The following is a 22,517-nucleotide window of genomic DNA, read 5'->3' as shown; positions in this document are numbered from 1 at the left end:
TTTGATCAGAGAAATTAACCAGAAACAAAAAAATTGGGGAAGACTCAAACTCCTAATGAGCTACACATCATTGTCTCAAGAGGAAATTCAAAAAGAAATAAAGTGTTCTTGGATATAAATGAAAATAAAGATATGAACTACCAGAAGTGATGGACCAAAATAAAAGCGATATTAAGAGGAATATTTGTAACATTTTTCTTAGATACTGTGATTACCATGTTGTTAGTAATAACAAACTGTCTATAACCTCTCATATATGTTCCAAACTCTGAAACCAACACCAGGATCAGTGTCCCTCTACAATGTCCTAGAATTCCTTAGTGTCCCTCTACAAATGTCCTAAGATTCCCAAGCTCCCAGGGTCAGTGTCCCTCTACCACTGGCCTAAGCAGCCCTGCACCCTGCTTCCTTAGCAAACTCAATTTCTAATTTTAATTATTATTGTTTTGGTCAGATATTTATAAATAGTGTTGGCTTTCATGATTTCAATATATGCAGTTACCTCACTTCAACACCACCAAAGTGTTCAAGGCCACTGGCCTTTGCCCCTATATTACCATTAGTCAGCCTCCTCTGCCTCCTGCCCTCCACACCATTTCCCCTCTATTCTTGGCATTCACATTTCTGTAATTGAAGTCCAAGGATTTGCCTGTATTTGGTGACTTCCAGTCCCTTGTCTTGTTACTCTATATACAACTAAATGAGAACGTTCAGTATTTGTACTTCTCCCCTAAAAAAGAATTTTCTAGCAATGCAGGTATTCATCAGAAAACAAGAACTGATTCAAATCAATAACTTAAACTCATATCTCAAGAAATTAGAAAAAGAACAATAAAGAGATCCCCAAAAAATAAGAATAAGGAGGAAAGTAAAAGTTTAATATAAATCAATTATATGATCACTCTGGCTAAGAACTGCATGCTGAAAGTAGGTAAAGGAACAAATATGATAACCTCTCAGTACCTATATTGCAAATCATAGCACACAAAAGGAGAGAGAGAAAGAAGAAAAGTGCCTGTCATAGAGGCAGGCTGAGTGGTGGGAGGGGAGGCAGAGGGGGGATGGTGGGAAAGAAACTGGGGGCATTGGTGGGGAGAAATATACACTGGAGGAGGGACGGGTGTTCAAACATTGTATAACTGGAACCGAACCATGAACAGCTTTGTAACTGTGTATCTCATAGTGATTTAATAAAAAATAATTAATACTTAAACACAATACAATAGATCAATGAAAGGTCTATCGTAATTAAACTACGGCACCATGCCTCCCCGGGAGGGAAAGGGTATTGATCCCTTCCGCCTTTTTCCCACCGGCAGTAAGGTTGCTGCACCCTCAGAGCTTATTGGAAAGCCAAGAGCTGATTTTTTAAAAAGAATACATAAGATTAACATATCTCGAGCTAGAATCTAAAGGGAATAAAGAGGAAAAAAATCCTGAAAAATTGGATCAAGAATGAAAGGGATCAGCTATATATCTGGTTCCTGATCCAACTGCTTAAGGGCCATGATCCCATGCTTAAGGGCCATGATCCCAGAGACTCAGAAACGAATCTCGGAACCCAAAGGCTTTTGACAGAAATGCATCCTTTTCCTGCAGTAGGTTACTGGCTCTGGGCCACTCCAGGTGGGAATAGGTTTCGTGCCTTGGCCTGTTCCCTTTGGTGGCCCAATGACCACCACCCTCCAGAGGACACTGGACAGTCAGGTTTGGGCCTGCAGTGACAAGACACGTGGGGCCTCACCAAATGGCTCCAAAAGCAAAAAGACTTACTCCAGAGCCCAGCAGCTTGCAGCAGAAAAGTGAATGGACCGTGTGTTAAACTATGGTACCATGCCTCCCAGGGAAGGAAAGGGTGTTGCTCCCTTCCGCCTTTTTCCGCCCCCCAGCAGCAAGGTGGCTGCCGCCTCAGAGCTTATTAGAAATCCAGGTATGAGCCGGCGGTGACGGGGTAACTGCAGCTCATGGGAAGGGGGACGGTACCGGCTTGTCCTTCATGCCCTACCGAGGTCACAAGTTGCTCCCCACAAGCGGCTCTCCAGCAGAGCCTTAAAACCAGACGCACAGAAATCAATCTCATAATTATCTGGCTCTTTGCAGAAATCCAAAATCACGAGGCCCCTATTGCAGCCACGCGAGATTATATGATTCTCATAACCAGCTATAGAAACAAAGTATTTCACAATGCCTTTTCAGAAATTCTGATTGTTGGGGGGAAATTCTAAACAATAATGATGCACCTTTTGTCAAAATAATGAACGTAATCAATGTAGAGAAGAGCTAAGTGGAAATCATCTGCCTCACAGGCATTGGGAGAGGTTGGGGGGGGGGTATATTGGGGTTCTTGGTGGTGGAAAATGAGTACTGGTGAAGGGAGAGGTGTTTGATCATTTGACTGAGACTTAAACCTCAAAGCTTAGTAACTTTTCCCACAGTGATTCAATAAATAAATATAAGAAGATTAATTAATTAATTAATTAAATTATGAAAAAAAAGTAAGGTGGAGTTCATGCCCAATTCAATCAGCTAATCAGTGGCTGAATAAATAACAGTACTCTTACATTAAAAAAAAATGAAAGGGGAGAAATTACAACAGAAACGTTAAACATACAAAAGAGCATATGTGATTGCTATGAACAATGTTATCCCTAAATTAGTCAACCTAGAAAAAAGTGCATAAATTTTTTTTTGCTTTTTGGGTCACACCCAGCAATGCTCAGGGGTTACTGCTGGTTCTGTACTCAGGAATTACTCCTGGTGGTGCTTGGGGTACCATATGGAATGCTAGAAATCGAACCCGGATGGGTCGCATGCAAGGCAAATGCCCTACCCGCTGTGCTATCACTCCAGCCCCAAAAGTGCATAAATTTTTAGTCTGACAACTTCCCAAGACCAAAGAGGAAAAAGAACTTGAATATATCCAATATCCATTACTATCAAGGAAGTCAAGACATTAACTTGATCACTTGATCACTTGATAACTTGACATCCCGTTACTCATTGATTTGCTCAAGCGGGCAGCAGTAATGTCTCCATTCATCCCTGTCGCGTGCTAATGTAGACCAATGGCATCTGCTCATTCTAGCAACACAAAGAGCCTCAAACTGATCGTTAAGGGTCTTGACGAAGAAGTCTGACCATCTCGTAGGTGGGCAGTCACACAATCTTTTGACGTCCTGTGGAATCCAGTCAGTAATGGCTCTAGTCCAGTGGTCGTCTCCAAATCGCATTGCCTGTCCAGCCCATCTGATTTTTGACGCTTTGGCAAACGAGACAGCGTCTCTGATTCTTGAACATCGACGGAGGTTGGAACTCTGGATTCTTTCTCTCATTTGAGTGAAGCGTGATACTCCAAGCATAGCTCTTTCGACTCCTCTTTGGAACACCTGAATAGCATTCTCATCCTGTTTGCATAGGGCCAGGTCTCTGAGGTGTATGTTAATGAAGGAAGAACAGTGGAATCAAAGAGATGTGCCCAAAGCCAGAGGTTCTTCATCCTCTTAGCTATTTCTTCAGTACTCTTGAAGGCATTCCAAGCCGCTCTCTTCCTCCTGCACAACTCAGGTGCCAGGTCATTCGTCATGTTGACTTCTCGACCTAGGTACACATAACTATTGCATTCAGATGTTCATTCCATTGAGAGCAAATGGAACGTCAGGAAAGAGACTTTTTCTCATAAACATTGTCTTTGTGAAATTCAGCTGTTGGGAATGACATATCCATCCTGAGGAATTTGGTATATGGGCAGGTGGCCGTGGTTATTGAAGAGATTCGTGTATAAGTCATGGATAATCGTCTCCATTGCCCGTCTGGAAGATGTGATAGATCCATCAGGACATCGGAGGGAAGTCATCTTGGTCTTGTAGTTGGCGAAGGACAGGCAGGCTTTGTGAATGCTTTTCCCAGCTTCTGCCGCATCTGCCAGCACTGCTGCTCTTGTCTCTTTGAGGTCTTCCTTTATCGCTTCTCTGCACTGCTTTACGAGCTCAGACATTCGCATGCGGTTGCCTGAGGCTTGCGCCAAGCCACGTTGGCGAATGAGCTCAAGAGTTTTTGAAGACAGGCGTCTTTTTGGGCTATCTCTCTCTCTCGGTGTTCCTCACACAATCATGGAGGTGCTGAAGCAGCCGATTGTATTCCTCGTCAGTGTTGTCAACGACGGCATCTTCCCATGCTGCCACAATAGTGCCAAAGAGCTCCCAGTTGGTGATCGTTCTGGGAGTTATCTTCTTACACTTTGCAGCCCTTTCTCCCCACTCTGTGAAGCAGAATTTTGCACGAAGGAGATGGTGGTCTGTCCCATTTGGAATTTTTGGACAACAGCAACATCAGTCAGGCAAAACCATCAATTGAATATGATGTGGTCAATTAGGTTGTGGAACACTGGGAAACTCCCATGTCCAACATTTAGATACGGCCTTCTGGAACTGTGAGTTACCGTGGATGGTCTTGGTTGACATGATGAACTCAGATAGTCTCTCACCTTGTTCATTCCATTCTAGGCCATGGGACCCAATGTGGAGTTCTTTGATCTTCTCAGTCCTATCCTGGCATTAAAATCACTGACAATGATCTTGTAGAAGGTGTGGTCTTCTTTATAGAACTTCTCCAGCTCCATGTAGAGCTTCTCAATTTCTCCTTCATTATAATTGGATGTTGGTGCAAACACAATGAAGATAGAAACTGCTGGCAGTGAGCCACATCTATTCAAGTGTAATCGTCCGATTTGGGTTGTTAGGCATTCAAATGAATCAATGCTCATGGCCAAGTTCGTGTTGACAAGGACACCAACACCACCGACACCTCTTTTTCGCATGTTCCAAGGAACATTTCTTCTCCAGTATCAAAAACGGCATCATGGGGGTATGGTGCAGCCAGCAGGTCAATCTGTACCTGTGAGGCGAGTGCATCAGCAGCCTGAGAGCACCGTCAGACTTTCATATACCCCAAAGTTGCTGCTGTGCCTTTGGCCAGACCCCAAAGACTTGAGGCAAAGTTTACCAAGAAAGTAAATGGCCAAAAATTAGGTATATGGGAGACACCCACAAACCACCTCCGGCTCAGCTATATAATTGGAATCAAGGCCTCTCTGGTTCCTGATCGAACTGCTTAATAGCCATGATCCCAGAGACTCAGAGACAAATCCCAGAACCCAGTGGCTTTTGGCAGAGACGTGTTGGATTCCCGCAATGGGTTACTGGCACCTGACCACCCCAGGGGAGAAAGGATGTTGTCCCTCTCCCTGCTCCCCGTTGGCGGCTCAGTGGCTGCCATCTTCCAGAGACCATTGGACAGTCAGGTTTGGGCCCACAGTGACGAGACAGGCGGGGCCTCTTGGGATGGGGGGTGGAGCTGACCCTTTCCTCTCCACCCCAACGAGACCCTGCGTCGCCACCCACGAATGGCCTCTCTGGCTTCTGATCAAGCAGAATAACAGCCATGATCCCAGAGACTCAGAAACAAATCTTGAAACCCAGCGGCTTTTGGCAGAAATTCATCTGGACTGCATACAAGGTGGCCACCGCCTCAGAGCTTATTGGAAAGTCAGGTATGAGCTGGCGATGGTGGGGCAACTGCAGTCTCATGGGAAGGAAGGTGGTACCGGCTCATCCTTCACACCCTACCGAGGTCCTTGTTGCCCCCCACGAGCAGCTCTCTGGCATGGCCATGGCTCCAGAGGAAAAAGACCTTAATCCAGAGCCCAGCAGCTTGTGGCAGAAAAGTGAATGGACCATGCATTAAACTACGGCTCCATGCCTCCCTGAGAGGGAAGGGTGTTGCTCCATTCTGCCTTTTCCCCCCCAGCAGCAAGGTGGCCACCACCTCAGAGCTTATAGGAAAGCCAAGTATGAGCCAGCAGTGATGGGGCAACTGCAGTCTCATGGGAAGGAGGGCGGTACCGGCTCGTCCTTCACGCCCTACCAAGGTCACGAGTTGCCACCCATGAGTGGCTCAACCATAACACCAGACGCACAGAAACCAATCTCATAATTATCTGGCTCTTTGCAGAAATCCAAAATCATTATATGACATTATATGATTCTCATACCAGCTATAGAAAACGAAGTATTTCACAATGTCTTTTCAGCAATTCTGATTGTTGGGGGGAGGGGGTTCTAAACAATAATGGTGCATCTTTTGTCGAAATAATGAATGTAATCAATGTAGAGAAGAGTTAAGTAGAAATCATCTGCCTCACAGGCATTTGGAGGGGTGGGAGGGGGGTATATTGGGGTCCTTGGTGGTGAAAAATGAATACTGGTGAAGGGAAAGGTGTTTGATCATTGTATGACCGAGACTTAAACCTGAAAGCTTTGTAACTTTTCCCACAGCGATTCAATAAATATAAGAAGAAAAATAAAACGGTGTGATGTGATTGATGTCTGCTCGTCTCTGTCAGACCAATGATGTTGTACTTGATCTTTTGCGCTTGTACGATCAGGTCCTCAATGGATGCATCCAATGCCAGCATACATGCATTGAAAGTACAGACAGTCATTTTGTCCTTCTTCATTTTGGCAGCCTACTTCAGCCTTGAGATTTTATCAGCCTCTCCTTATTCATCCTTGTTAACACTGCCATATTGGTGGCTCTTTCAGGGTCAGAGGAATGAGACCATTGTATTTACTGGTTTTGGTATATCAATAAGCCATGGGTAGCTTGCCAGACTCTGTCGTGTGGGCCGGATATTTTCGGTAGCTTGCCAGGCTCTCTGAGAGCGATAGAGGCTCTTAGGGGGGGCTCTAATCGCCTTGCAGGTGTTCCCATGGTTCAAACCATATTTGAACCCTATCAAATATAGTTTGATAATCTTGGAAGATGGGTATTAAGTGTTCTAAAGTGGCTGCGAGGTCCAGAAAGTGTCCTGGAGTGTGGTGGCAGCTGGGTAGTGGAGGTAGTGAAGGTAGTGGAGGTCTGCTGATGAGGTATTTCTCTGGTATCGGTAGAGTGTGTCTTCTGTGTGAAATCCCTGGGTCACCAGCTGTTGGTGGAAGCAGACAGGAAGGGTAGGGTGCGGCTTCTGGTTTTAAGCCCTTGGACGCTGGAGTTTGGTGGAAGCAGGCAGAGAATCTCTGTTTCCAGGTCCCGTTGAGTCTGGAGTCCAAGGGCACAGAGTTCCGCTTACCTGGTTCTGTGGGGTTTCACTTGTGCGTGAGTCTCAGCCTGAGCATCCGGAAAGCGTCCTGAAGTGTGGTGGCGGCTGGGTAGTGGAGACATTAACTAAAAGTCCAAATGTTTAAACAAATTAGTTTATGACAACTAAATTTGAAAATGGAGAAAGGACAACCTCTTCAACAAATGGTTCAGAGAAAACTGAAAAGCTACATGCAAAGAAATTAAACTGTGCCCTTATCTTTCACCAGACGCAAAGGTAAATTCAAAATAGATTAAAGATTTAATAGAAAATTTGCTTCTATGAGGCAGAGAAATAATAAGGCTGGTAAGGTATTGGCCCTGCAAGCAGCCAACTTGCCCCAGCACCCTTGAGTCCTATCAGAAGTGATTCTTGAGCTCAGAACCAAGATTAAGATTTGTGATCCCCCTCCTCACAAAAAAGTAACATGCATTAATAATAAATTATGAAATGAATGAATCAATTATTTTTCCTTATCCATATTTTTCTTTGAATTCTACTCCTCTGATTCACCTCAATGTTCTCACTCTTATTTCTTTCTTTGTCTAATTTAAATAACTTTTTCTCTCTGTTTAGCCACGAAGTTAAAAAAAAAAAGGGAGGGGGAGGGGGTCTTTTACTACTTACAGTAGCTACTTTAAAAGCTCAAGTAGGGTGTTTGGTGCCGCCAATAGGCCAACTTGTACCTTTGAGGCTAGTGCATCAATAGTCTGATGGTGCCTTCAGACTTCCTGAAACCCCAAAATTGCCACTGTGCCTTTGAACGGACCCCAACAACTTGGGACCAAGTTTACCAAGACGTTAAATGGAGAAAAGTTAGGTATGTGGGAGCCATGCACACAAACCACTTTTGGCTCAGTTATACAAGCTCATTTATTGGCCTTATTTCAGAGACCCATAGATAAATTTCAAGAGAGATCAAAAGCTATAGTTAATCTTGGACCCTTACATGGCTGAACAGACTGGGGTGAATTGGAGGGGGCCAGGTTGGCCTGTGCCTGCCCAGGCAGAGCTCCCAGCAGCCTCTTGCTTCCACAATCCAAAATTGCCTCCATACCACTGGCCTGACTCCACCATCTCAGGACAGACCTCACCAGAGATATAATCGGCTGAAAATTCGGGTATGTGGGTTTTGTGACTGAAATCTCCAGGCTTTCATGGAGTTGGGGTGGGCTACCTCCCCACACTTCCCAATATACATGGAAGCACTGGCTGTTACCTCCACAAGCCAACTCCAGCACCACTCTGTAAACTCTATTACTGGCCTTGCTTCAGAGACCCATAAATAAATCTCAACAGAGACCAAAAGCCAGAGACACAGCAGTGAGTCATGGAAGACACCACAGAGCCGGAGGTCTTTCTGGGCCCCAAACTGAGTCAGTATCAGGGGGCTACCCCAGATGGAGCAGGTGCACTCTCCCTGCCTACTCCAGATGGAATCCCAGTGACCAAGAGTTTCTACAAACAACATCCAGGTATGCGGTTTCCAGGACTAAATCTCCATTCTGCATGGTGGCAGAGGCACCTGGCTGTCCCTCCCCGGCTCCCTGCCTGCTCATGGGCCTGGCTATCACACCATCTTAGCACACCAACAGCCCTGGTCCAGAGATGCCAATTGAATCCCAGAATGGATTAGTACCCTACAGAAATATCTCTGGAACCCAACCATTTATAATCTAGGATTGCAGAAGCACGTGGTCACAGTACCCATGATATTCAAAATGAGCAATTGACAATAAATGATTTAGCATCTGTCCCTGGCGGGCAGGCTTGAATGATGGCGGGAAAATTCAAGCAAAACACAATGCCCAAAAGTAGAGAGAGAGTACTGGGGAAATTGCCTGCCATGAAGGCAGGGTGAAGACTGAGATGGGGGTGGATATACTGGGGACACTGATGTTGAAAAGTGTGCACTAATGGAGGAATGGGTGTTCGATCATTATACAGCTGAATCTCGACCATGAAAGCTTTGTAACTGTACCTCAGTGATTCAATTAAAAAACAAATGTAATGTGGAGTTCATGCCCAATTCAATCAGCTTAATCAATGACTGAATAAATAGCAGTACTCCTACATTTTAAAAAAAGACTCAAATAGTCTTACTTTAATAAACAATTAAGTCAAATCTTTTATTTTTTTCACTCAGTCTCCAAACACATGAACTAATGGCTCTTCTTTTATTGAGTGTCTGGCCTCAAATTATTTTTATTTGTATGTGGCCCTCCTTAACAATGTCCTGCATTAGAACTTTATTATGCTGTATCAAAATAAGTAAAACAATTTTAAGGATAAAATCCCTGTATCTAATGTCTCTCTCCTAGAGCAAGATAGTTTTCTAAGGAAAGATAACAAATTCACTAATCAACGCACATAATTAATCATATCAACATATTTAGTGCAATTGAGTTTCGATGCATATAACCACAACTCAAATGCAAGGTTTGGGGGCACAGAGTTATGGGTTTGAATATTGGACCAACTCTTTACGAACTGTAAAATTTTGAACCTCTTACTTAGTTTCTCCAAATTCCAACAGTTTCCTCCTCCTTGAGGGGAATTTTGGGGGATTTCGTGAGCTAACAGATATAAAGTACTTAATACAGTGGAAGAATTTGAAATGGATGAATTACTTTTACAATTCCCACAATGGATGCTCAACAAGACTGTTTCCAGTCATTTAAAATACTTAAAGCCAAAGAGATTCTATGACGAGTAGGAAAATTGCACATATATGTATATATGTAAGATGTATATTTGTTGTTTTATACTTAATATATTATGTCATACTGTTACCATTGTTGTTATAGTACATATAAGAAATCTTAATTTCTTGTACAGTGTAGGTATTCTCCAGTGTACATGTTCCATTGCTAGCCCAAGTTTGTTCATGTACTACCAGAAAGATCTTGATAAACCTAGGGGGACTGGAAAAGCTAGCCACTGGGATGGAGTCTAATAAGCATTGTCTTTAGAGCATATACATAAAGGGTATATTCTTCATAGCACCCCAGAGATCAATTAATGACAAATATGTAAAGTTTGGGTGATACATTCCTTCTTAGTTTAAAAAAAGACCCTCAAGGGCAAATGTAATGAAACATCTCCAAGGATGTCAAATTCACTCTCCTCCCGGTCTTGAAATACTTTCAAAATGATCCCAATGTGATTAGAATATCAGAAGAGTTTCTTAAATATTACAGCCTTCCTCTTCTCTGTGATAGATTGTCCCTATACTTTTCTGCCCTCGGACACATTCTGTGCAGCAAGGGAATACTTGGAACTTGGAGGAGCAAAACAGTCTCAAGTTTGCTCTGTAAATTCGTTAGCCCTTTGGGTTTGGGAAGTAGTTGCTAAAACCTGATTATATACCTTCCAAGGAAGAAGTCTAGACAGGTACCAGGCAAAGGAAAAACAGATCGCTAGGTGCAGGGTAAGTACAATCATGAATCCTTTTTTTTGTTGTTGTTATTATGCCCAGATTCAGTCTCACTTTGTAGAGCACCCTAGACCACAAGTCTATGCAGATGACTAAGGACTTCAGCTTCTAGTTTTACTTCAGTGAACTACTCAATTTTATATGGGTTTCCCAAAATTCAATCTGGTTACGCTTTACTGCTCTTTGGAGGAAATTTCTGAATGAGGTTTGAGACCTTGCAACGGGGAAGAGAATTAAGGAGTGAAATTTCTGTAGGACGTGCTATTCCCGTAACCCCAACTCCCCATATGGGAAGTAATCTAAAAAGGAATTTGGAAGAGCTGTAGGTACTGCAACTTTACATAGCAGATTTTCCAAATACTGCAGCAAACCCTGTGCTATAAAAAAAAAAACTCCTTTTCTTTTCTAACTAATAACTTGAATCTCATCACAAAAATCTTAGTTTTGTTGAGTTTTTCTTTGGAGGAAGGGTGTTGTTTGTATGGGGTCACACCCAGTGGTACTTAGGGCTCTGAACTGCAAGAAAAGCAAGACATACCTGCTGTACTTTCTCCCTAATTCTTACCACCCATATCTCAACTCTTGTATTAACGTCTTGGTGCCATAAATTTTTACTTGATGTTGAGATACTCTAAGTTTTATCCATCATTTAACCATTTAGATAAAAGACAGACTTAGGAGAAAGATATGTTGAAGACACGGGGTTCCTGAAAGGTGAAAGGAGGAAGAGTCATGATGTAATGATTAGGACGAATGGGCGGAAAACACACACACAAAAAAAAGCCTCCATAATTGGGCTGAGATCTTCTTTGTGATTTTACTTTATTTTACCCTTAAACTAGGTAAGCCACAAATTAACTCTGCAGGTGTTTTAATGCCAAAGATATTGTGCTTGGTGATTAATAAATATCACTGTATTGTTATAGCCTCGCCCTGCTTTTGAAGGCTGCTGTTCGCAAAGTTGCAGTTCCAGAATCAGTTCATCTCATGAGGTTGCTTGTGCCTCTCAAATATCCTTCATTAACTCTTCAGAGTAAACTTGGGGTTGATCACACCTATATCATAGGTGTAGGAAAGGAGACCAGACTCAGCCCTAACAACCTCCCAGGTTTGTTGAAAGATTGAAAATTTCTCTCTCAATGGAAGAAGCCTCTCTTCATGAGCATATTTCAGATGATTTAATTATTCATACTTCAGATGCTTTTTTTAAAATGTTTGTTAATTTTTTAATGTTCATCAAGAACATTAAATTCTCCAACCTTACTACTTATCACTTCTTTTTGGTGGTGGTGGTGGTTGGTTCTTGGGTTTTGGCCACACCTGAGAGTGCTCAGGGCTTACTTCTGGCTCTGTGCTCAGGGATCACCACTCCTGGCAGTCTCAAGGGACCATCTGAGGTGCCAGGGTAGAATATGGGTCAGCTGCATGCAAGGCAAGCACCCTACCTGCTGCTGTACTAACTCTCCAGCCTCTTCCTAAACACTTCTTACAAATGTATGTGGTCCTTCAGTGAACTCCTTATTTCTGTAAATAAACACACTCCAACCAGTTAAGTATTCCCAAAATAATATTTAGTTCTATAAAGAAATAACTTTTTAAAGCACAATTATTTACAACGTTTTTAATAACATAGTTTCAGGCGTTCACTCTTCTACTCCAAACCTACCACCAAGATCAGCAACTCTCCACCAATGTGTATAAAACATCTTCAAGTATTTTTTACAGTCCTAATTTATTAAGCAAATATCTTATCTCTGGGCCAAAGAACATTTTGTGCATGGTTATAAGCAATCCTCAAACAACTTTATAACATACTCAATTTTATATGTCTTGGTTTTATAAATGTAGAAAATGAAACTCAGAAAAACTAAACAGCGTTAATTAACATGCATCAGATAAGTGGCAAATTCATCATTAGAACCAAGCCAGGCTGGAGAGAGCACAGCAGGTAGGGCATTTGCCTTGCATGTGGCCAACCTGGGTTCAATCTGTGATATCCAATATGGTTCCCTGAGCACTTCTAGGAGTGATCTCTGAGCCTAGATCCAAGAGTAACCCATGAGCACTGCTGGGTGTGGCACAAAAACAAAAAAAGAACCAAGCTTGTCCTTAAGTCTACCTAGATTCCTAAACTACCTTATCCTCAGACCAGGAAGATTCCCCAAAGAGCTGGAGAGTATGTTTCACATGTGGCAGTCCCGGATTCAATCTCTTATTTGATATTATCTCCCAAGCATAACCAATATCAGCCCCCAGAGCAGTGAGTAACCCTCAATTACTACCAGCTGTGGGGCCAACCGTCCAACCCCACATAACACACACACAAAACCCCCTTATCTAACTCCCATTTTTATTAACATAAGTGCCCCAGATGAGCATGAATCCCATCACAAATTTCATGCTATCACACAGAATGGGTGAGAAGTACAGTAGAATTGTATTTTCTAATTCTCAGTATCTTCATGTAGCTCTATATCTGCAGTAAGTTACGTCAAATACTCTCATGAGTCCTTTGCTTTCAAAGTAAAAGAATTCTCTTCTGATTCTGGGAAGACTGCATTACGTTAATATGAAAGGGCACATTAGCTGAACTCTGGCTAACTAGATTTGAAGTAATGTTAGAGATTGTCTGAAACTCTGAGCTAGTGATGATGTGGTGATTCTCTCCACTGTTCAAATTTGGAGGGCTCAGAGCTAAGCTAAGCCGGAGCTAAGAAGTGGAGAGCCTCATTTCAAGGGTATCTCTGTGCAAGTTCCAAGAAGAAAGTTAAGATGCTTAGTGAGATCTTGACTACAGACATTTATGAATTAACTTATGACAAACTGATGATATTGAAACGAAAAAGGTCTTATAAATTGAGCAAGAATCTTTTAGGGTAATTTGAGAAATGGTGGGGCCAAAGAGATAATACAGAAAGTAAGCCCTTATCTTGCATGAGGCAACTCTGGTTCAAATCCCCAGACCCACTTATGCTCCACCAAGCATCGTGAGGAATCACTCCTGGGTACAGAGCCGAGAACAACTCCTGAGAACAGCTGAATGAACCGTGAACCAAAAACCCTCCCCTCAAAAGACTTTGAGTTATTACTAATTCCCAATCTGTGAAGTTAATGATTTGGTATAACTTAAATTATTTGTTTTAGTTATAGAGGATTTTTGTACTATAATACAAACACTCACACATGTATACACTAACATACATATAAAAAGCATACACCAAAATGTTAAGAGCTGCTATTCCATAAAATAAAATTTCATATTTTTCATTTTCAAAGTTTTATTCAAATTGATCAGGAATTGCACATGATTTTAGAGTTGAGTATTTCACAATTATATATTGATTGAATCACTTTAAGTTCTCAATTTTTTTATTTTTTGTGTGTTTTTGTTTGGGGGCTGGCAGTGTTCAGGGCTTTCTCCTGGCTCTGGACTCAGGGATCACTCCTGGTAGAGCTTGGGAGACCATATGTGGTGCCAGTATTGAACCTAGGTCAGCTGTGTGCAGAGCAAGCAACTTATCACTGTACTACCGCTCTGGCCCATTTTTTCACATGGTTTTCTTTTAAATTAGAAAAATAGAGACCCCAGAGCAATAGTACAGAGGGTATAGAGCATTTCACATGGCCAACCCAAGTTTGATCCCCAGCACCCAATATGATCCCCCAAGACTTCCAGGAATGATCCCTGAGTTCAGAGCCAGGAATAACCCCTGAACATCACTGGATGTAACCCCAAAATCAAAACTGAAAAGTTAACAAAATAGCTTACTTACTTGAAAATATAAAATTTATGAGATTCACTGTATATCGAGAGGTATATAGCATTGAAAGTATCTAATGTAATTTCATTGATTTCTAAACTGTTTGAGTTAAGAAATGAAGAGGAATCAAAATCTGCTCCAGGACCAGAGAGACAGTACCGAGTTTAAGACTCCTGCCTTGCAGGTGGTTGATTCTGGTTCAATTCTTGGCACCGCATATGGGTCCTTACCGTGATCAGAAGTGATCCCTGCTGCCCAAAAGTAGAGCAAGAGTAAGAAGGAAGGTGATTGCCACAGAAGCAGGAGGTAGGATGGGGTGGGGATGGCGGGAGGGATACTAGGGACCTTGGTGGTAGAAAATGTGCACTGGTGGAGGGATGGATGTTTGATCATTGCACAACTGAAACTCAACCATGAAAGCTTTGTAACTGTATCTCAGGGTGATTAAAATTTTTTTAAAAAAGAAAAGAAAGAGAATAAGTGATTTCCTAGATATAGTCAGGAGAAAATTCTGAACACTCCTGGGTATGATGCTTATATACCGTAGCTTCTAAAATCATTCAATGTAAGCCACCAATCCTCTGACTTCACTTATTCTGGTGACTTCTTTATCTTTAAAAACCTCAGCTTCAAAACCTTGCTAGCACCATAGGCTATGTTCTGATTTATGTAGATTGGAGACAATGTAGAGGATGGAAGAGGTGTTAGAAATTTCTCTATTGGACCAGAGGGTAGCATTGGTGATAAGGTATTTGCTTTGCACATGGTCAATCCTGGTTCAATCACAGGCACTGCATGCAGTGTTCCAGATCCAGCCAGGAATTATCTCTGAGTTCAAAGTCAGGAGTAAGCCATGAGCACAGCTGGGTGTGACCTGACCCCTAGACACACACACACACACACTCACACACACACACATACACATACACACACACACATGCACACATGCACACTGACATGTGTATAAAGGGGGAAGTCTAAAAATAAAATCATAGCGATATAGATTGGATGGAATCTAGTCCTTGATCTTGACAATTGTTTCAAACACTAAAAATTCTAATTATTTGATTGAGGATACTTTGTAGTTTTGACTTAAAGGGCAATGAACACTTACAGAGTAATTACTGAAAACCAAGAATTCCGAGAGAGAACAAAAGGGAGTGTCCTGCCATAGAGGCGGGGTGGGATGGAGGGATGGGGGAGTGGGAAGGATACTGGGATCATTGGTGGTGGAGAATGTGCACTGGTGGAGGGATGGGCACTCGATCATTGTATAACTGAAACCGAAGCACAAAAATTTGTAAGTCTACAACTGTAACTCATGGTGTTTCACTAATAAAAATTTTTTTAAAAAAAAAGAATTTCTAAAAGAGATTAGAGATGAAGGCTCTAGATGAGAGGAGAGAAAGAAAATAGGTGATAGGAATAGAGATCAGTTAAGTATTATTACTATCTCTGCTTTTACAGAGAAACATATAGAATTCAAGTCACTCATCCAGGATCATAGATCTTTTAACTAATGCTGGAAATTTAGTCCAAATTTAATCCTGCACTGCACTGCACTGCACTGCCCTCCTATTGTTCATCAACACCAGTAACGTCTGACAACAGATTGTGAGACTTGCTGTTACTGTTTTTGGCATATCAAATACGTCATGGGTAGCTTGCCAGTCTTTGCCGTGCGGGTGAGATACTCTCAGTAGCTTGCTGGACTCTCTGAGAAGGGTGGAGGAATTGAACTCGGGTCAGCACGTGCCAGGCAAATGCCCTACCCGCTGTGCTATTGCTCCAGCCCAAATTTAGTCCAAGCAGTCTAAATTCATTGCCCAGATTTTTGAAAATTAAGCAGCAAATTAAATCCAAGAAGTCTAAATCCAGTGCCTAAAAATTAAATAGCTTAGAGAGCTAGAACTGAAGATAAATGTGAGATTAGAACTACATTAGTATATTCAGACTGAATAGTTGGCAGCTAGCCCTTCTATGCACATGTGATCTAACACTTTTTTATGGAGAAACCTTTTCTTTTCTTTTCTTTTCTTTTAATTGGATCACCGTGAGAACAGTTACAAAGCTTTCAGATTTAAGACTTGGTCATACAATGATCAAACACCCATCCCTTCACCAGTGCACATGTTCCACCACCAAGAACCCTAGTAGACCCCCCATCTCACCCTTCCCCCTGCCTGTATGGAAGATGATTTTCACTTTACTCTCTCTTTACTTTGATTACATTTAATTTTTGAACAGAAGACCCACTATTATTATTTGGAATTTTTCCCCAACAATCAGATTTGATGAAAAGGCATCATTAGATAATTTGATTTCTATTGCTGATAATGAGGAGCACTTGATGTTGTGGCCATGTGCTTTTGGACTTCTGGTATTTTAGTAATTAAGTCCAGAGGAATTTCTTCCAGAAGATGCTGGGTTCCAAGATTGGTTGTGTGACTCTGGGATCATGGCCATTCAGGAGCAGAGGAGCCATTCATGGGTGGCAACTCAGGGTTTCGTCCAGGTGGAGGGAAAGGCTGGTTCTGCCTCCCCATCCCAAGAGGCCCCATGCACCCCATCACTGCAAGCTCATAACTCTGTCCAATAGGCTCTAAAAGATGGTGGTCACCATGCTGCCGCCAAGGGGGAAAAAGAGGAGGGACAAGCACCTTTTCCCTCCCGAGGCAGCACAGGACCGTAGCTTAGTTCACAGTCCAGAAGCATTTCTGCCAGAAACTGCTGGGCTCCGAGATTGGTTTGTGTGCCTCTGGGATCACGGCCACTCAGGAGCAGAGAAGCTGTTCATGGGCGGCAACTTCTGATCTAATACTTTAGATTGACGACATATCTTGAAAATTATCTTACTGATTCTTTCACACCTGCATAACTGAACCTTATTCCTCTATTTGGTTTCTCCACTGTAGTATTAAAACTTGAAAGAGTTTAGACAAATAGTTAACTCAGGACATGATATGCTCACCTGAAACACACAAAACTATTCTGGAGATAATTTTCACTTGGGACTTCTTGTGTGTCAGGAAATTTATAAACTAAATTCTTTAAACAAATATGTGATGTGAGTCTTGCCAGACTTTTAAAAAGAACGGAATTGGATCAGAGAGATAGTACAGTAGGTAGTATGCTTGGGTAGGAGTTCAGAGTTCAGAGCCAGGAGTATAGCCAGGTGTGACCAAAAAAACCAGACAAAAATAAATTAAAAAATAAAGTTAAGGAAATGAAAGCCCAGAATTGTTAGATACCAGGCCCACAGTGACATAGATAGTAAGTGATAAAGGAAGTGTTGGCCACAAAGAGTCTAAATTCAAAATATAAGCTCAAATCAACTATATTATAATCACATTAAATAAAACATGCATTTAAAAGAATTGCTCTGGGGCTGTACAGAGTACAGAGGGTAGGACACGTGCCTTGCACATGGCCAACTGGGGTTCAAACTCTGACAACTTATATGATCCTCCAAGAGTGATCCCTGGCAGAGCCAGGAATCAGCCCTGAGCACCACCAGTTGTGGCCCAAAAATAAATAATAACAGGGGCTGGAGTGATAGCACAGCGGGTAGGATGTTTGCCTTGCACGTGACTGACTGAGGTTCGATTCCCAATATCTCATATGGTCCCCTGAGTATCTCCGGGAGTAATTCCTGAGTGCAGAGCCAGAAATAATGCCTGTGCATCACTGGGTGTGATCCAAAAAGCAAAAAAATAAATACATAAATAAATAAAATAAATAATAATGATAATACAACAGTGGCTCCACTTGCCTCTGAGAGGACAAGAGGGGATCTTTGCAAACAGCTGTACCCCATAATAATACTCCGCCCTCCTTTCAGGCACCTCCTCTAATGTGTGTTACTGTTATCATTCCAGGTCTGCATCTTGTCCTTGTGGTTCATGAGGAACATGTCCACAGAGAAGGCCCGAAACAGCTCCTCAGTAACCATGTTTATCCTCTTGGGATTTGCAGACCACCCAGAAATCCAGATCATCCTCTTTGTGACCTTTCTCAGCATCTATCTGGTGACTGTGGCCTGGAACCTGGCCCTCATCTTTCTGATCAGAGGCGACACTCGTCTGCACACACCCATGTACTTTTTCCTCAGCAACTTGTCCTTTATTGACATCTGTTACTCTTCTACCGTGGCACCCAAGATGCTTACGGACTTCTTCCAGAAGCAGAAGACTATCTCATTCTTGGGCTGTGCTGCTCAGTTCTTCTTCTTTGTCGGCATGGGTCTCACTGAGTGCTTCCTGCTCACTGCTATGGCATATGACCGCTATGCCGCCATCTCCAGCCCCCTGCTCTACACTGTCATCATGTCCCCAGGCCTCTGTACACGCATGGTGGTTGGGGCATATGTTGGTGGTTTCTTAAGTTCCCTGATCCAGGCCAGCTCCATATTTCGACTTGACTTCTGTGGACCCAACATCATCAACCATTTCTTCTGTGACCTCCCTCCAGTCCTGGCACTGGCTTGCTCTGACATCTTCGTCAGTCAGGTGGTGAACTTTCTCGTGGTGGTCATTGTTGGAGGGACCTCATTTGTCATCCTCCTTGTCTCCTACACTTACATTGTGTCTGCTGTCTTGAAGATCCGCTCAGTGGAGGGCCGAAGGAAAGCCTTCAACACATGTGCCTCCCACCTGATGGTGGTGACACTCTTGTTTGGGACAGCCCTTTTCATGTACCTGAGACCCAGCTCCAGCTACTCTTTTGGCAGGGACAAAGTGGTCTCTGTATTCTATTCACTGGTGATCCCCATGTTGAACCCTCTTATTTACAGTTTGAGGAACAAAGAGATCAAAGATGCCTTACGGAAGGTGCTAGAGAAGAAGAAAGTGTTCTCTTAGTTTGTCACTGAAAGCCTAGTTCTCCAAACTTCCAGAGACTTAAATCACCCGTGGCATCTACCTCTACCTTGAGTTTAAGCAAGGGAGACTTTTTTGTGTGCATATTTGAAAATACAGGTTTCAACTGCCACCATCCCTTATGGTTGCTTGTCTATTGACAGGAACTCAGAAGAAATAAGAGATTACTTTTTAATAACTTCCTAGGATAGCTTTTTTTCTCCCAAATAGCACAATAACAACTCCCTTGACTTGACCAACCATTTCTTCTGTGTCTTCCTACCTGTCTTGCATCCTTAGTCAACTGATGAATTTTCTCATGGTGGTCATTGTTAGAGAGAATGTATTCATTATTTTCCTTATCTCCTACTGTTACAAAGTGGCTGCTGTCTTTTTTTTTCATTTTTTAATGAATCACCATGAGGTACTGTTGTAGACTTACAAACTTTCGTGCTTATGTTTCAGTCATACAATTATCAAGTACCTATCCCTCCACCAGTGCCCATTCTCCACTACCAATGTTCCCAGTGTCCCTCCCATCCCCACATTCTTCCCCCCCCACCACCCATGGCAGGTGCATTCCCTTTTACTCTCTCTCTCTCCTTTAGAGTGTTGTGGTCTGCAATGCAAGTATTGAATGGCCATCATGTTCAGTCTATAGTCTCCTTTTGGCACACACCTCCCATTCCGAGTGGGCCCTCCAAACACCCTTTACTTGGTGTTCCCATCTCTATCTGAGCTGCCTCTTCCACCAGCATGTGAGGCCAGCTTCCAAGCCATGGAGCAAACCTCCTGGTTCTTATCTCTGCTATTCTTGGGTGTTGGTTTCCCAATTCTCTTACTTTATATTCCACAGATGAGTGCAATCTTTCTATGTCTGTCCCATGGCTGCTGTCTTAAAGATTTATACAACCTCCTTTGATTGGGTACTAATATGCATCAGATACAAAAGTTATTAAATTAATTAATAGTGCTGGGAGGCACATAGCCCTGTCTCTGTTACAAATGAAGAAGAAAGGTAAGAGTGAAGAAAATTGACTGTTTATGAAGGTAATAAGGGCAGGACTCTGATTTAGATCCAAGTTCTCCAGACTTCAGAATTCATGCTTTTCTCAAATGTTGCCTTCCTCATGCAACAACCAAGATTCCTAAAGTTGAACAAGTATCTAACTTTTATTTATGACATACAGCAAGACCCAGAGAAATATATTACGTATAGTTGAGGTAAATTGCAAGAACAAGATGTCTACTCCCTCACCATAAATTCTGTCTCCACAATTTCCCCCTTCGGATTCCCACAATCATAACTAAATCATTTGCTAAGCACATATTGAAGGACATTACCCTTTTTTTCTTTATCTCATTTATGTAGGCGTTTCAACATTTTTTATCCAAAAGTACCATCCATCACCTGAACTTCTTCATTAAGTGTCTCCTAGATTTTAGCTCTACTACTTCTATCGGAGAGCCTGGCAAGCTACCGAGAGTATTCGATATGCCAGACACAGTAACAACAAAGTCTCCAATGGAGACGTTACTGGGCCCGCTCGAGCAAATCGATGATCAACGGGAGGGCCTTTACCTTTACCTTTACCTTACTTCTTCTATATCTGGCTCCTGGTTACATTTCACAGTTCATTCTCCCTTTTGATCCCCACTCTCTGAGTTCTTCCTGCTTTCTCTTATCTAAGCAAATTGCTCTTGTGAAGTTTTTCTTCACCTGAATAGATTAGCACTTGCTGACTCTCATGGAGTATCATGTGCCTTTAGATCAGGAAGATATATGCCAGATGCTCATGCTATTACTCCTTTATGGAAGGCACTTACCATGGAGCTGTCATGCCCAATACAACCTTTTCTGCTAGTCTCTCCCAACCCTTTGTGTTTCTGTCCCCTTCCCATCACATTTATTTTCCCATTGATATCTGGTCTAAAGAATATTCAAATATGCAAACTTAGTCTAATCATTCATGCAAATAGAATTTTTCCTTCATACCTGGAAGAGAATAGATAAGCACAGCGAGAGGGAAAAATAATCTGTCCCAGTTGTCCTGGCTTTTTCAGTTTCTTGTCAGATCTCCAAGCCACCTCAGATCGGATCAGGGCTGAGCATCCTCCACCCAGATCCTCCAAATTCCAGTAGGCGGGGGTCACACCCACCAACTGGCCCCCTGGCACCGTGTAATCCCATCAACGGCCAAGACTCAGAGACTATAAAACTCAGCTCCCAGAAGCATGCGGCCGTAAATATCATCTCAGTCCTACTTTGGAAAAACTGGCAGACTACCGAATGTAACCTGCCCACACGGCAGAGTCTGGCCAACTCCCCATGACGTACCCAATATGCCAAATACCAGTAACAATGAAGGGTCTCATTCTCCTGGCTCTGAAAGAGCCTTGAATATGGCACTTTTTTTTAAAAAAATCTCAGGGCTAGGATGAAGGAGACGTTACTGGGGCCTGCTTGAGGCAATTGACGAATAACAGGATGGTTGTGATTGATTGATTGTGATCAGATCTACATCACATACATCATATACATTCAGGAATCCAAGAGCCTCTTTAAATTTTTAAGACATTTTAATTAAACTATCAATATCAATCTTAAAAACTGGCAATACTGATTACCATAAGTATACCACTATAAATCATTGAAAAGAAAAACAGACACCAGACATTGATACAAATAAAAAACCCTATTCAAAAATCATCAGTTGTTTTCCATTGTTGCTGTATCTAGATGTAACTTATTTAAACCCATGCAAAAAATGATTAATCACAGTGAAAGGCATGTTGCCATATTTCTATATTTTATGAGTTTATTTCTTCTTTGGATATCAAAGCACCAACTTTCCTAATCTAAGAAATAAATCTCTGGCTCTAACATAAAAACAAATACATCTCCTCCAAACTCTCTTCAGCCTTTTTAATCACAGACAAAGAAGGAAGATATCATTGTATCACAAGTATCCTGTTTTCAGAATAAAATGCCCTGTGGACATTAGCTTTCTCCCTCTCAGAAAGTTTTCATCTCTTAAATTTAACTCCTTCTTCTTAAAAATTAGAGCCTATCTTAACTTCAGTCAAATATAGGGTGATTTTGTGAAATATTAACAACAGCTTATAGAAACATTTTCTAAAACACATTTAATGTTTTTGAGCAGAGGTCAAATGATTTCACTTAATTATCTTCTCCTAGATTCAAAATATATTCAGGTGACTTCAAAAATGTGAAATGAACAAAATAAAACACATTCCAAGTAAGTGAATTAATGCGCTTTAAAAATTAAAATATTGAGTGAAGAGAATACAACAGGTATGACATTTGC

At 42.0% G+C, this 22,517-nt stretch overlaps 1 protein-coding gene across 1 annotated transcript; it reads left to right on the top strand.

Annotated features, from left to right (window-relative positions):
* Nucleotides 1-18,243: 18,243 nt before the first annotated feature.
* On the top strand, nt 18,244-19,191 carry LOC130045804 (olfactory receptor 5A1). Its single transcript, XM_056138687.1, has one exon. It carries the CDS (start codon nt 18,244-18,246, stop codon nt 19,189-19,191), a length of 948 nt encoding a protein of 315 aa, XP_055994662.1.
* The last annotated feature ends 3,326 nt before the right edge of the window (nt 19,192-22,517 follow it).

Source organism: Sorex fumeus, unplaced genomic scaffold (assembly GCF_029834395.1).
Source record: "Sorex fumeus unplaced genomic scaffold, SorFum_2.1 ptg000007l, whole genome shotgun sequence".
NCBI classification, from domain to species: domain Eukaryota; kingdom Metazoa; phylum Chordata; class Mammalia; order Eulipotyphla; family Soricidae; genus Sorex; species Sorex fumeus.
Note: the sequence above shows the minus strand (reverse complement) of the source record. Positions and strands in the feature narration are given on the sequence as shown.

What these genes read in the sequence shown, in the direction of transcription:
- LOC130045804 (XM_056138687.1), top strand. Translation starts at nt 18,244, where the DNA reads ATGTCCACAGAGAAGGCCCGAAACAGCTCCTCAGTAACCATGTTTATC.